The following is a 15,349-nucleotide window of genomic DNA, read 5'->3' on the forward strand; positions in this document are numbered from 1 at the left end:
CCCTATACCCCTTCTGAAATTCAACAAAGTAGCCTATTTTCACCGGGGGCCATCGCTGTACATCCCCTGACAATTTTAGGAAAATCAGTTCAGTAGGCAAGGCGCGGTATTCCAGAAAGCGAAGCACTACACAGAGAGAGAGTTGGAGATCTTTTCTTAGTTCGGCTTATGGAACAAATGTTCTGTAATTGATATTGGTAAGTAAGTAAAAGTGGGCGTAGTCAAATTTTCTTTGCATAAAAACCTAAGTTGGGTTAATGCGAACATGTCAATAAAAGAATTATCCAAATCGATCCAGCCATTCTCAACTGATGCCATTACTAACGAACGACATTTGATTTTTATTTATATAGATTTACAAATGTCACCCAACTGTCGTGGAAAGCCGCGTAAACGTAGTTTTTTACCTCTTAATCTAAGAAGCCATGGCGCGTCCAAATCCGTCCACTAGATCAGCCGATATGATACCCCTTAAATTTTGAAAATCTGCGAAAAATGTTTTTAAAAATATTGCGTATTAAAACGCTTTTTGAATATGTCGTTTCTACTTAAATAAATAGAACCATACGCCTGTTTAAAATGTGCGAAAACAGATATATATATAAATTATCTCGGGTCCCGAGATCTAAAGATTTTGTCTAAAAATAGTGCGAGATGCTACATCCACGGTTCTTGTTCTTCATAATATACCTGGATTTACTTGTAATTATTTGTTGTGTTGCACCATGTAATCAATAAAGGCACAGAGAGACGGTGAGGATATTAATTCTAAACCGTAAATGTTACTACTTACGTTTTGCACTCTGAACTGCTTGGTGCTCTAAGTTCCAACATTTGCGATGTTTTGGTTTTGATAAGGAAAAACGAGTTTTTATCAGCAGCTTCCTGACGTACCAACGTTTCCGAATCGATACTCATTATTGGACTGACAGGTTTATTATTCACATCGGGACTTCGTGTCGCATGTAAATATTTCAACGAATATTTGTCGTCCTGTAAGAAGCCAACAAGATTTCTAGTAAATTAACACTTCCATTGTTTTCATAAATTTGAAACATTACCTGTTTAGTTAGCAGTACAATCATTGTCTCAAATAACAAACCATGCAACTGAATACTGGGATTCTTCTTCATCGTCAAACTGCCGTCGTGAATCAAACGGTACTGAGTTAAATCCAAATTCTAAAAACACAAACATGCGGTTATGATTGTGCACGAATACTTTCGAATATCATTACTTACCTTAAATTCATCTTTGTCAAATGTTGATTTGTCCAATTTGCGCTGGATATTTTGCAGTCTGGGAAAAAGATACACAGACATTGTAGTGGGGAGAGAAAAACAAAAAACAAACAAAACAACTTACTTGTGAGCATCTTCAGCTGTTTTAACCGCCTGATTGACATCGACCAAAATCTTTTTTGACGACTCCAAAGCTCTCTGGATAGCTTCAGCCTCTACTGTGTCCTCTGGCATCACACGAACCGTCACTTTGTACAAGTTTTCGAATAGCAATGGGTATTTTGTGAGTCGCTGAAGAACCGTAGGCAGTAAATCTTTTAACTGCAGACGACGACATGCTTTGTGCGATTCAGCCTTCGAAAGTAATTTTTGCAACTGGTCATCCTTGCGACGTTTCTCCTTGAGAGCTTCTAAAGCTATTTGTTGGCGGGCACAAAACTGAGCAGCATATTCCCGCAACTCCTCCCCTGATTTACCATCGAACATACCAGCCAGTATGTCACCAATATTATTTACAATATACGAATGATCAATGCGCCTCTGTTTGATCTTCTGCTCAAATGAACCGTGGAGATCGCATAGAGAACGCAAAGACGGTGGAAATAATAGTTGTAAGTCCTCATATGTGAGTAAACCGCTTTCTTGTAGCGGGTAAAAGAACAGGCACTCCAAAAGCTTCAATGTGCGAACGTGACTTCGTTCCGTTTGATAGATTTCTAAAAACGATACAAATAACAGCGTCTTAAAATTAAGAGTGTCTTTCTTGGAGAGAAACGGAGACAAGCCTCACCATTAACAATCTCCTGTCGTTTTTTCTCGGCGTCTGTAAGAGCTGCTAAAACTTCGGCAGCCACATTAGAACTCCAATCCGATTCATTGACAAGATCATCCTCCTCGTCACTGTCTACGTTCCAGTGCCGAGCCATTTGACTTCCTCCCACCGAACCACCCAAAAAGCTGGTATTTGATGAGCCACCAATACTTCCGTGAAAGGAGTCTTGGTGACTGTGCTGATGTTGATGGTGATGCTGTTGGTGCTGGTGCATTGGCATTGCTCCATTGGCTGATGTGTTGGCACCGACACTTCCCATTTGTTCCATCGATGTGGAGGGGCTCTCAGACCCACCTCCCGATGAAAGACTAGAATTTGAACTTGCCGTAAAGTTGGCATTGGAAAGACCCAAATCGGGTTGATCATCGCTGAAAACAAATAGAAAACAAATAAATCACAACTTAGGACAAACATTCCCCAAACATTTGTGGCAACAATATTCACTGATTATTTTCACAATTTCTATCTTTTCAATGTACCTTTCTTGGTTGCAGCCCAGCATTTCTCTGAAGCTTTTGCTGCGCGTATAACGAATCTTGCTTTTCATTTTTCATGTATTTCGTCGTATTACCGAATACTGTTGGTATAGGAATACACATATATCTTGTGCGATTCACGTGGAATTAAAAAATATCTGTGACGAATGCAGAAAATTCTGAAAAGGATTCAACAGATGTCATGTCAACGCTGAAATGTAAACTCGACTAAACTAGCTCAACAATAACTGACATAACGGACACAGAGGAAGGTAATACGAAATGTCATTTAACACGAGTAGTGGGTCTGACACAGTCTAACGGAAGTATTTCCGCAGTTAGTGGCATACTAATTGAGTCGTCAGGATGTGAGAATGCAAAGATAAACCAACACCATCTGAAGAATTGTTAAAACAAAAAACTCTGCCACATTATTGTAATGAGTTATTCACAATCCCCTTAATGCTAGTAGTCGGATACAATTTTAAAAACCATTCGTAACAAAAGCCTCTTATAGGTGACCTTGTCCGTTGGTGGGTGTCCACTTTGTATACTTTCCATTTTTAAATATGGGAGTAATAGCCATTAGCGATGTCTATACGCAGAATGTACAAAATTGGCGTCGTCATCCCATTCTATTTGTAAATACAATAAACATGTCTGTTAGTTTCCCTGTATCGCTTCGATTCCTGCAACAATGATGATATCACTCCAATGTTCAACTATTGGACTATTGGAAGCCGATATCATTCGCAAGGATGATTTTAGAATTTATGGCGAACACTCAACAGTACACTCCTTCCGTCTGAAGAAACTCTAACATCCGTACTATTAACCCTCCACACAATTAAAGCCGCACCTTCATTTTTTTTATTTTTTAATTCTCCAATACACTCTGCGTGACGCTCTATTTATGTGTTTGTTTGTCGATTCCTTGAAAGGAATCATCACCTGCCAATGGACTCTGGAGCTCACACACTTGCATACACGTGCTATGCAAGCTATTCTACCTACTCGTATTCAATTACCAACCTTTGACCGTTTGTTATCGGTTGCAATGTATTATTCCACGCAAATGAAAGTGTTCGCACCCACACATACATACATGTGTCCAAAGGATACTCTATAGAAGACGCATAATGTGGCGTCGCGTAAATGGAAAATTTTATTATCCTTGCAAGTTTTATTTCATTTGCATTTCATTCCCGAGACACCAGGCCACCATCTAATGCAATATACGCATTGTCCATCATCCAATTTAATGATGTTAATTGATTGAAAGTGTTTTCTAAGGAACATTCTCAACCAGTACATAACTATGCAAAGGTCAATAGTAATGTTTGTAAATGTACATTTAAAGTCAACTATTGCTTTTGTGCAGGTGCCACACTTAGCTCCATTCTATTAGATTTCAAGAAAAAATGTCTACACGTCGGTTCAAGAATTAAAGACAGAATGAATAGAATTTATTGAAACATTTTTCTGATACAAATGTTCATTTTCAAATGTTACTTTGATTTGTAAAAAAATATTTTGTTGACAAACAGTAAATTCAAACAAGTACATATCTAACACATTCTCTTGCCCAGCAAAATAAAACTTGACTAGTATCTTAATTTATTATTTTTGATCAGTCCATAGAGAGCCATGATCAATTCACTTCGCATTCCAATCAATAAACTTCTTGTTTATGTAAAATCCGTGGATATTTATAAAATAATTTTAAACTTCTTTGATTCGAAAAAATATTAATGGCCTGTCTCTATAAGATGATTCGAATTCAAATTTGAAATTTTGAAATTTCAAATTCCCAGCCAGCATTTTTTGAAAAATTTTAATGAGATGTAGATCTAATAAAATAAAAAAAAAAAAACAAACATCAAATTTACAGTTCCAATCAGTAGTTATAATTTTTTGAAATTTAGAAGTTGCCTGTGGGCGACATTTGGCCATTGTGATAATAAAATGGTTAAATTAGTGGAAGTCGAAAATGCTGGTTAGTGGTATTCAATGAAATACAAAGGGTCATTGGGAAATTCGGGCTTGTGAAAAATGTTGTATTTATATTATTATTCAAAGATTGGACTTGAATTATGAGGAGATCGACCCATTTTATGGTGAATATATATATTACATATCAGGAATTTGTAAGATATCAAGCGAATATCTGTTCAAATATCTATGATGATAATTTTATGTATTGGATGAAGGTCAATATTATCAGGTTTAGTGTCTGCATACAAAATAGAAAATATTTTTCAAACGCTTTTACTCTGAAAAATGTCAATATGAGCATTTCAAATTATATGAACACCATTGGCTAATTCGTGAACTGTATATGATAAATGTAGACAAAATTTCATTTTCATTTCATTTTATTATAAATATCAATACATAGGAAGCCTTATAAGGCCAATTAATAATGCATTGTACAGAAAATTCTATGCTAAAGTTGTAATTAAATAACTAAATAATCCATATATTTCATAAGAATTTATATAAACTCATTTTATATATTAGGCTCCCCAGCCAGATGAACATTGCTTAAAAATAAAAGACAATATGATGGTCCTATGGCAGCTAGCTAGCTCAAAATGTGAAGAAACTTCTTATCAATTTATTGGGATCAAACGACCATTAATGTAACCTAGGAGTTTGTCTCTGAACGAGTTATATGAGTACGAAAATAATTTAAGAGGGGTAGGCAAATAATTCCAAAAACGATAAACTCGAACAAAGAATGATTGTTCATATATAACCGAATGAACCAAAGGGATATCGATTTGAATATTGATTTGAATATTGATTTTCTGAAATTTCTTTCTATTCTATCAATACAAAATGACCATGTTCCAGAATAAATTTCAATTCCATAATTCATAAGGGACATTAATAGGGACTGAGCTAAATGGCATCTCACATGTCTCGGAGTATATACCCTTAAGCAATACAGCCTTCTTAAAATGAGACATACCTTATTACCAAGGTGGTCAATATGATCTTCAAAATTAAGATATGAATCAATAATAACACCCAGGCATCTAAGAGAGTGTACAACTTCTATCGTCTGGTCATTTATAAACAACTGATGGCACGGAAAACATCGATTTCGGAGATGAAAAATAATGGCCTTAGTTTTAAAATGATTAATTACAAGACTATTAGTAGTCATCAAGTTTGCAATAAAACCAAGGTGATCATTAATACAATTTTGAGTAGTGTGCGATGTAAACAGGAGATAAATGTCATCAGCATAGACATATGGTTGACAATGGGTATTTTGCATACTTGAAATAACGTCGTTAAGATATACTAAAAAAAGAATAGGCCCCAATACGGACCCTTGAGGAACTCCCGAAGTAACCTCTCGAATTGATGAATTAATACCATTAAGAGAAACATATAGAGATCTGTCAGATAGGTAAGAATAAACCAGTCTGCAGGCGGTTTTGGAAAAATTAAAACCACTCTGAAGTTTTGATACGAGAGAACAATGATTCAGGCTATCAAACGCCTTAGACAAATCCAGTGAAACCAAAGTGCAGCTATTATGAGTATTTAATTGTTTTCTAACTGAGTCTGTCAAAGCCAATAACGCTGATATGGTGCTGTGGTTTCGTCGAAAGGCAAATTGGTTCGGATGAAAAAGAGAGAATTTATCACAATGTTCCAGAATTTGTGCTTTCATCAGATTTTCCAAAACTTTTGACATAACGGGAAGTATTGTTATAGGCCTCATTTCATTGCTATTATGATCATTTTTTGAAATAGGTGTGATTCGCCCTAATTTCCAAGCATCTGGAAAAGTGGATACCATGAAAATTGTGTTAATTAAATGTAACAAATAAGGGGAAATAAGAGGAAAAATCATTTTTAAAAATTTTACCGGAATATTATCATACCCGGAAGCATTGGATTTAATTGAATAGATAGCAAAAGCAAGATCATTTTCATTGATCATATGAAACGAAAAAGAATCAGATTTTTCTACAAAATTATCAAAGCAAAAGGTAGCATTATCTTGATTCATAGTACTTGAGAATGTATCAGCTAATAATTCTACATCAGCCATATTGGCATCCATATTAGTTTTCCCTATACAACCAAGTTTACGAATATTTTTCCACATCTGGGCATTATTGCAACCCGTAAACATACGCGTTCCATATTTAAACCTTTCTCTTCTAAGAACCGATTTTGCCTTATTTCGCAACTTGCAATAAATTTTCCATTTGTCATTCGTACGGCGACATGATACTGTAAGCAATGTTCAAACGTATGGGGGAGCCGAGAAATAATAACAATTAAGTTTATGTAAAGCAATAAAGACATTTTTAAGTATCTATTCATCCCCATTAAACCTTAAAAAAATTTCCATCAATTTTCCTCTAGAATCAAACAAACTCATCAGTTTATGCTTTTCCACATCATGAATAATAAAAATATAACGGTAATACAAAGACTTAAGAAACAAACTTTGTTAATTTTTATAACCACAATGGCCCAATGTTGCCCACAGGCAACATTTGGTAAGGTAACTCCCTAAACACGAGGAATTTATAAGAAATTTTTTCGCAGAAGACTTATTTTTGCGACTACTAATCATAATAAATATGAAAAATATTTTTATCTCTACGGAAAAAATTTGGGGTTCAAAGGGTTAAAACAACAAAGCTGAATATTAAACAGTAAAAACATGATAATCAATATGTATACTTTTTGCTGGAGAATTCATTTTAATTATATACTCTCTTCATAGAGTAATGGCCATGATGTGTAATAAACTGTGAAAATTATGATTTTTTCACGAGACCACATGTACTCATGAGATCTTTTTTGGGATTAGACTTTTTGCTGGATTATTATTATATTCGAGCAATTGTAATCTTTATGTAGCGATTCTGCAATTATTTATGGCATATTAAATATCAAAAACTGTAAAAACTCAAGAATTTTAAGGCTTTCAGTCAGTACACAACTCTGCCACCTCACAAATTTAGGTATTAGGCGAACGTCTTTCGAGTAGAAATACTAAAATTTGATCAGGGCAATCACGAAAAAAATTTCGTGCGGAATTTGTTCCCATTCCCAATTTTAGTTTTTTATTTCCATATTTATTTACAAAAAGGAAATATTTTTGTCGATTCGGATAGAATATTCCATAATTAAGCGATTCTAGAGTTTTCAACGTTTTAAAGTGCTGACTTTAAAAGAATTTCGCTTTTTAAAATTATTTTCCATGCGGAAAATTCCGAGGCAAATATTCATGATTGCCCTGGATAGTTCTTAAACGCAAAGGAACAGAGCACATGTCATATAGTTATTTAATAGATCGACAGATAACTTTTCGCCCATCGTTCACATTTGTGTTTTTAATTCCATTCTCCGGCACCAGAATACTAAGGTTTGTCTATCAAGTGTCGATTGATTTTGTTATTGCATATATTACACAAATTTTTGACGTCTACAAAGTGAAATGCGCATTTTCCTTGCCTAAAACAAATCAAACGATTTTGCTCGAATTTCAAGAGATGTACGTCTGCATGTTGACTTTAGATTGGGCTGGTGGTACACAGCGTGAATATTAATGTGGTACATACGCACACAAAAGCACTCATTTACTGTATTTTGTTTTTTATACTATGAGGACGCAGAAGAAGAAAAAAAACTCAGTTATTACAATATGGAAGTATCAATAATCAGATATTGGAAAATAATTTTCCAACCAGAGAGACCGTCATATTATTGCTAGGGAGACGGTAGAACTTAGGTGTATTACGTATTGAAAGATTAGAGACGTCATTGTTAAATACATACTCTCCAGTACTCCACCACCTAATTGTGGAATTGATTACTTAATATTTTTGGATATTATGTACTAGTCGTTTCCTAATAATTTAAAACTTCTTATTTTGGTCCATGAAAGTATAGCGGAAGTAGCTTTATTATTTAATCATATTTAACTTATATTGAATATAAGGAAATAATATGGAAAAATAGTATTAGCATTATTTAAATTTTGCAAGAAAGCCTGTCAATATTTTAACATGTACTTTTTTAAATCGAAGTTAGAGATAATTTCGAATGACTTTCTCTGATGTAAATGTTTCTTTTTCAAATTAAAATTAAAATTGTGAAAGAAACAAAGAATGTACATTGTATCATTATTCCCTTCTCACAACCCCTTGCTTTATTTTATTTAGAAAAACATATGTATATACATATTTCGAATTGACCACAATTTAATGAATTAATGAAATTTGAGGTTAGAGTCACTGGAGGAATAATTCAATTGTACTATACACTCATTCAAGATTTCAAAAACAAAAAAATGTTATTCATTCATTTCTATTAACAATTATTGCAATGTGTTTATACCTCACTCGGGTAAAGGTGGCTGGTATTTGTTTATGAGGAAAGTGGGGGCTATAATTTTAAATATTTTCATTTCTTCTTCTTGCTACGAGGCAGGTACACAATATGTTTACATATGGCGTTTGTAGGTCGTCAGCACAGAAAAATATCTACATATATACATGGTATTTGAATGCAATGTACCACAATGGAATATATGTATATTTTATACTTGTTCTTTCTTCCTTTTGAACCTTAGACAAAGTTTGTACGTTATAAAGCTGGTAACTAGTGGCAGTAGATCAAAGTCTGTAGTGGGTAATAGTTTAGGCTAATATACAGGCAGTAAACGGAAAACTTATTTTAAATTACAAAATCTCTAAAACTGATGGCATGATATCGCATTGATGTTTATATTCTTGGATACGTGTAGTTACAACGTAAAAGGACTATGAAGTTGAAAATCTTTTCTAAACAGTTGTAACTGTAATTAAAATTCAGCAGGTAACCAATAAGGCACAAGACAGCCTCTCATTTTTGTTGTAATAAGCGTTTTAGAATTTCATGCAAACATACACACACACACTTGTACACAAAATATCTGATTAATATGCATTTAAAATTACATTTTGAAATATTTCATTATGATACACAGCACACACACATTAATATATGAATTTATAAGTTTTATTTTGTTTTTCCTATTTGCTTCTCTTCACACATCACATCTATTTTTCAATGGGATACAGCGCTGAGATTTCACGATGATGATCTTCATATTATTTTGAGATATGTGTACAACAAAGATATGTATGTATGTATATAACCCACGTGCACATACGTAAGTTTGTCATACCATGCAGAACAAGTGCATTTGTGACATGTTAAAGTTCGATGTTGTGGAGTGTGGATGGCGCGGGAAAATAAAAGCAAAATAGGATGCACACACAATCACTAATGGGGAAGCGACCCGAACAATTTTCACCTAAACTCTAAACAAAAGAATGTTGTGAAAGCTACACGTACAGCGACCATACTGACTGAATTTTGTGTTTCTTTTCCGTCGATTTGTTGAGAAACTACCGATTGCCAAATGCCAGCGTCCGTTTTCAAACAAAAGCGAATATAAACATCAGTGTACAAACGGAGCTCATCCATGTGTTGGTGTAAATCTATGGACGTATAAGAAAACACAGGTGCAAATGTATGTGCTCCTAGTTCGTCACTATCGTCGCTAGGAAGACAAGCTATTTATCTACATAGAATGAGAAGAAAATTTGAAAGCTTTTATCGTGCTATTAAAGCTTTGGGGGACAGAACTTATACGAGAACGTGTAGGAGAATTGGATTAACTCTACTCGCAAAAATCTTTGTGGGAGAATTCTCTTTTTCTGAGCAATATGTACCACCAACAAAAATGGCAAATTTGGTATGTAGTTCTAAAAGTACTACACGATTATATTATTTATTAAAATTTCACAGAGTTTTTGGAACATTTTGTCAGCCACATCATTTTTAAATCGAAAAAAAACTCACTATCCGAAACTTTTTATACATACATATACTTTGAGAGTTCCACTATATGATAACCTTTACTAGTTGTAATGGAGTTATATATACCCTCAATAATAGAGAGTAATATGAAATTATGCCATTGGAGGAATACTCCAGACTTTAGGGGATATCCACCTTAACTTGTCACTTGCTTATTTTGAAGAGTATCATAGAGTATGTGGTAAAAATTGCATGTCGATCAGAACAAAAAGGCTGTCATTTTTTTTTTTTTTTGCTAAAATATGAAATATATGATGATCGGTCCAGTCGTTTTCGTGGACAGTCACAAAACTATACAAAATTTTTTGTAAGAAAACACCGACCACATGATACCCTACCGTATACCACTACCATTAACTGAAAAAAATAATTACTCCTTCAAAAGGAGGTACGCACGTTGGAAAATTTCATAATCAGCCTGTTTGGTCCCCTGAACTCCATTCAAATTTCGTGTGTCCTGGAGTTCAATAACACTTTGAAATGTACGGAAACAAAGGTTTGTCTAGGACCAACATTTTGATTTCTTACACCTCATTTACGGGCAAAAACTTTAAATACCCTCTTCACAATATGCATCAGTATGATATAATAACTGAATATTTTGACTTCCAGTGTAAGGTCAAATCTAAAGTGTGACATTCCCCAACTGCAGCGAGCTTAGTCGGTGGTAGTTGTCGGTTCTCGGTATATTTATAACTTCAATTGCATTCAAAATTATGTAAAATGTTTTCATATTGAGAAATCGCGAATAGATAATACACAATATTAAACTTACTTTGGTCTCGATGTCAAATTGGGATCAGAAGTCTTGCGTTGACTTCGGTTACGCTTGTGTGATAGACGTTCTTTATATGATTCTGAACGATTGACGGAAACGGGGGCACTTTTGTTTTGCTGATGTTGTTGTTGTAAACTGGAAAAATATATGCGTATACATCATTGCATAAAAACTAAAACAAACTATTGTAAATATCGTTCTTACCGTTCTCTCCGTAAAATGTTGCTCTCATTTGCGTCCTGCGCATTCACACTGTTGAGAGCTGATAAGGCACCTGCTACTCCTGCTGGCGATGCAACACCAGCAGTGCCGGTTGTTGTTGCAGCTCCAATGGTTGTTTGGCCAACATCTGTGCTTGAAGCAAGACCTGTCGAACCACCAACGGCACCCAAACTTAAGTCGCCAGCATTAAAGGAAGATTGTAAGTCACTAACATTCAAGTGGGCTGATGTATTTCCATTCGAACGAATGGAAATATTAGCGGCATCCGTCCTGCGGTCTGAAGGCTGTCTTTGAATTGACGTGGAATTTAAGCGTTCTAATGAGAAAAATAAAAGCAATAAACAAAAATTATTTAGAATTGTTGCACTTGATATTTGGGCGAAATTTTTATACTACGATTTAGGAATCTAAAATACCGAATCATTCTGAGATTAATAACTATTTTCGAAAAACGAATCAGTCATCAGCAGTATAAATGTGGTAAACTCTTAGTAGCCCCACCTGAAAATGATTAAATTCTTCTGAGAAGCATTTCTTAGGGAAAACCATGGCAGAACTACCAGGTAGTGGTATCACACCAGCTAATCGAATATGAAAAGTCAAATCCCTTTATAAAAAAATTATTTTTGTTGTAATTTCCCCAACAACATAAAGAAAGTTTTGACATAACATATTAAAAATTTTACGATGCCACTACCTGTGTAATTGTGCCATGGGGAAAACAGAAATTAAATGGTCCTTTAAAATATGTTCACAAAACAATTGGAACAGAGAAACCTAAAATTTATGTATTTTGATTTGAACAAAATATAACAGAAATAGTCTATGGAAATGTTTTCTCGCTATGTTATTGGTTGTGGAATACGGTATAGGGTATTTTGAAAATGATGCTCACCAACGCTTAATTGCCTAAAAATTTCAGGTTTACTACCGGCTAAAGAGCCGTTGTCAATTGCTGTCAAATTCTTGCGTTTCTTCGTTTCCTTCTTGTTGGCTGCTTTGCGATTTTTGTAATTGGCAGTAGTCTCATTGATTTTGGCCGCTACTCTAGACGTAAGAGAGGGCGAAGGCGGTTTCCGCTTAAATTGGCTTATTGCATTGGAGTTGCATGATTCTTGGTCCTCTTCTTGCAGACGTTGTTCTTCCAGTTCGTCGCATGAATAGAAGGCTTCATCTTCAAAATTGCCACTGCTTTTGCTGCTATTTGAGCTATTCCGTTTTACCTTCTTAAGGTTGATGGTATCTGACGATTTGGTCGATGCACCAGATTGCGACGATATGGAGTCATTAGATATCGTCGACGATGACTTTCTACCCTTGACGGGAGGCTTCAGACTATCTAATGCAATTGCAGTGCTGGTATTATTGTTATTATTTATTTTGATGTTGTTATTGTTTTGAATGTGGTCGGAGAAGGAGTTATCCAGTGGTTGATTTTTGAGCAGGACGACGTTACGCTCTCCTTTGTAGTCATTTAGTTTAGGACTGTTAGCGACCGCACTATCGTGATTGCTGTATTTCAAAGCAATAGGAAGTGGTTTACGCGTGGCGGCCACCTGTATTACAGCTGAAGCTGCTTCCGATATTGACCGGCGACGGATTAGCTTGAAATCGTCACTGCTTAAAATTTTTTTATTGTTAACAACGAACTTGACTAGAGCTTGAAAATTCAAACTGCCCTGAGAACGAGGCGCTTTCTTCGTTTCCTTGGACTCCTTACATTTTTTCGAGATCTTATTCTCGTCAGACAAAGGTGTCGGGGGTTGATAAACCCTGCGACTACTACGGGAACGTTTTATGCTCTCCTTCTTTTCCAAGTCGCCAATTTTACTTTTCGATGAACTTTTCTCAATGCGATTGTTGCGGAATTTTCTATCAGTGAGAAGAATTTTTTCTTTACCAGAAGTTGGTAAATTGTCCTGCTTAATCAGATGGGTCCTATTACTTTGCTGCTCTACATTGTCATCTGAGTCCGTATCATCATCATCACCGTCGTCATTATCATCTTCCGCCAATGGTGACACTGGCAGTACTGTATTGTCTGGCGGAAATATCATTACATTCTTCAATGACGACTTGACAATTTGACTTTCCTCATCGGGCACATCGCGGTTGAAAGACATCTGTTGGCTTCCAGGCTGATGGAAATTTTTATAAAACTTCTTCTTTCCTGCCTCTGCATTTTTAACGGCCTTTAGCGACGATTTTTTGTTTGAATTTTTTGTTTTCAGATCGCTCAATGGAACTGACGTCCAATCCACCGATTTATTATCATTTGGCAATCCGTCATTCAACATAACTCCCGGCGACGTTTTGGGAATTATCTCCTTTTCTTCCATTTCATCGCATTCATCCAAAGAGTGGGATTTGTGTTGTTTTAGAAAAAATCTCGGCGAACTCGATCGTTTGCCGCTACTGGGGCTGGGAGTTGACGATTTTCGTCGAAAACTAGCACGGCGAAATTTCTCAAATTTCGACGAAGAGTCGTCGTTTTGTTTGCCACTTTCACTACCGCCAACCGTATTTAGATTACTCGGGGTATTGCTGTTAGCATTAGGATCTTCCGTCGAAGAGCCACTTCCCGTCAGTCGGAACCACATTCGTGACAAATCACTCATCTTCTACCGACTTTCTAATAAAACGTTGATAGCATTACACAATATTCTTTCCAGTTTTCTTTTTCTTTTGTCGAGAGTAAATTATCACAGATTAAACACTTTAGAGAATATTTTTGACAGTGTACAAATTAGATACCAACACATTTTTTTGGTTTGGGCTAGAGATTCGAACGTAAATTTGTTTTATCAATACAATATGTATGTATGTTTATCGGTGCTATGACGAACACTTTGCAACAACAGTCGATTCGTTGTATTCATGAATTTATTATTGGTTATTACTTTCGTGCATTTCGTAAAATTTGAGGTCACTTTATTAAGGCTATCTTATGGATCCGAAAATCCGAAATATTTATTGCCTTTAGTATGACAGACGAAAATTCCCACGATACACTCACAATCGTACATGGATTTAGGGTATCACGCAATTGAGGATCAGTACACTAGAACGGAATAAACAATTTTTGTTTGTGAGGTGACGCGTTCTTTTCATTCGCAAATATCGAAAAATACTAAAAATTAAAAGCTTTTGACATTTTCTCGTTCCGAAAGCGGAATATTATTATTATTTTTAAAATTAGATTCGTGTTTTTACGGCTGTCGTAAATGTTATGAGGTTTTAATGTATGGCCTCCGTATATATTTTACGGTGAGAGAAAGAGAGGTAGAGTGCTCAAAAGAAAATATCGCACAGAAGAAATGGTTGTTGAAAGATGGACAGCTCTTTGAAGATTACACGAGAAAGAGACGAGTTTGTTAAAAAATTTAAAGGTCAAGTTTAATGAAATTCTGATTCAGCCGATACTCTTCTTTTTTGTTAAAAAATTAACGTAAATATTGGTCCCAACAATGAATGTGTAAGGAAAAACAAAATCCATTATCGCACGACAAACAGACAGTCAGACAACAACTGGTACAAGATTCACTTCCAAAGTTATTTTTAAAAATGAAATGATTTGCTCAATGTCAACAATTCAGGTGGGTTACAGCCTGGCCGTTCTGGCCATTCCACCTCCTATTTCCCCTTATCGGCGTGCATATGTATGTACATTAATTATGTTTTACCGTAAAGTAAACTATTTTACAGTGTTTTATTTTGTTGAAACAAATGCCATCGAATTTGTCCAATCCATTTATTTTATCCACTGCAATATAAAAGGGCAACATGGCCAATGTCTTATGTAAACAGTCAATAATGTAAATTAATTAACAAATAAATCGTCTATACATAAAATGAACGTTTATTTGTTTGTGCCTTAATAACTCCAAATCGC

The 15,349-nt window shown here is 35.2% G+C and overlaps 2 protein-coding genes across 7 annotated transcripts in view; both read right to left on the reverse strand.

Annotated features, from left to right (window-relative positions):
• pcs (SH3 domain-binding protein parcas) overlaps window positions 1–15,349 on the reverse strand; it is a 549,277-nt gene that overhangs the window by 464,721 nt on the left and 69,207 nt on the right. The gene's annotated exons all lie outside the window — the stretch shown is intronic.
• Window positions 1–15,349, reverse strand: part of RhoGEF2 (Rho guanine nucleotide exchange factor 2) — an 89,433-nt gene that overhangs the window by 21,213 nt on the left and 52,871 nt on the right. For all 6 annotated transcript variants that reach the window (XM_073955005.1, XM_073955001.1, XM_073955000.1 and 3 more), the window contains 7 exons: window positions 11,440–11,773; window positions 11,233–11,370; window positions 2,032–2,441; window positions 1,366–1,957; window positions 1,242–1,299; window positions 1,062–1,181; window positions 794–993 (listed from right to left, as the gene is read on the reverse strand). In XM_073955005.1, the coding sequence (XP_073811106.1) occupies window positions 794–993; window positions 1,062–1,181; window positions 1,242–1,299; window positions 1,366–1,957; window positions 2,032–2,441; window positions 11,233–11,370; window positions 11,440–11,773 (1,852 nt within the window). The remainder of the gene's footprint in view (window positions 1–793; window positions 994–1,061; window positions 1,182–1,241; window positions 1,300–1,365; window positions 1,958–2,031; window positions 2,442–11,232; window positions 11,371–11,439; window positions 11,774–15,349) is intronic.

This window comes from Musca autumnalis, unplaced genomic scaffold (assembly GCF_047663935.1).
Source record: "Musca autumnalis isolate F117 unplaced genomic scaffold, ASM4766393v1 scaffold_5, whole genome shotgun sequence".
Lineage (NCBI taxonomy): Eukaryota > Metazoa > Arthropoda > Insecta > Diptera > Muscidae > Musca > Musca autumnalis.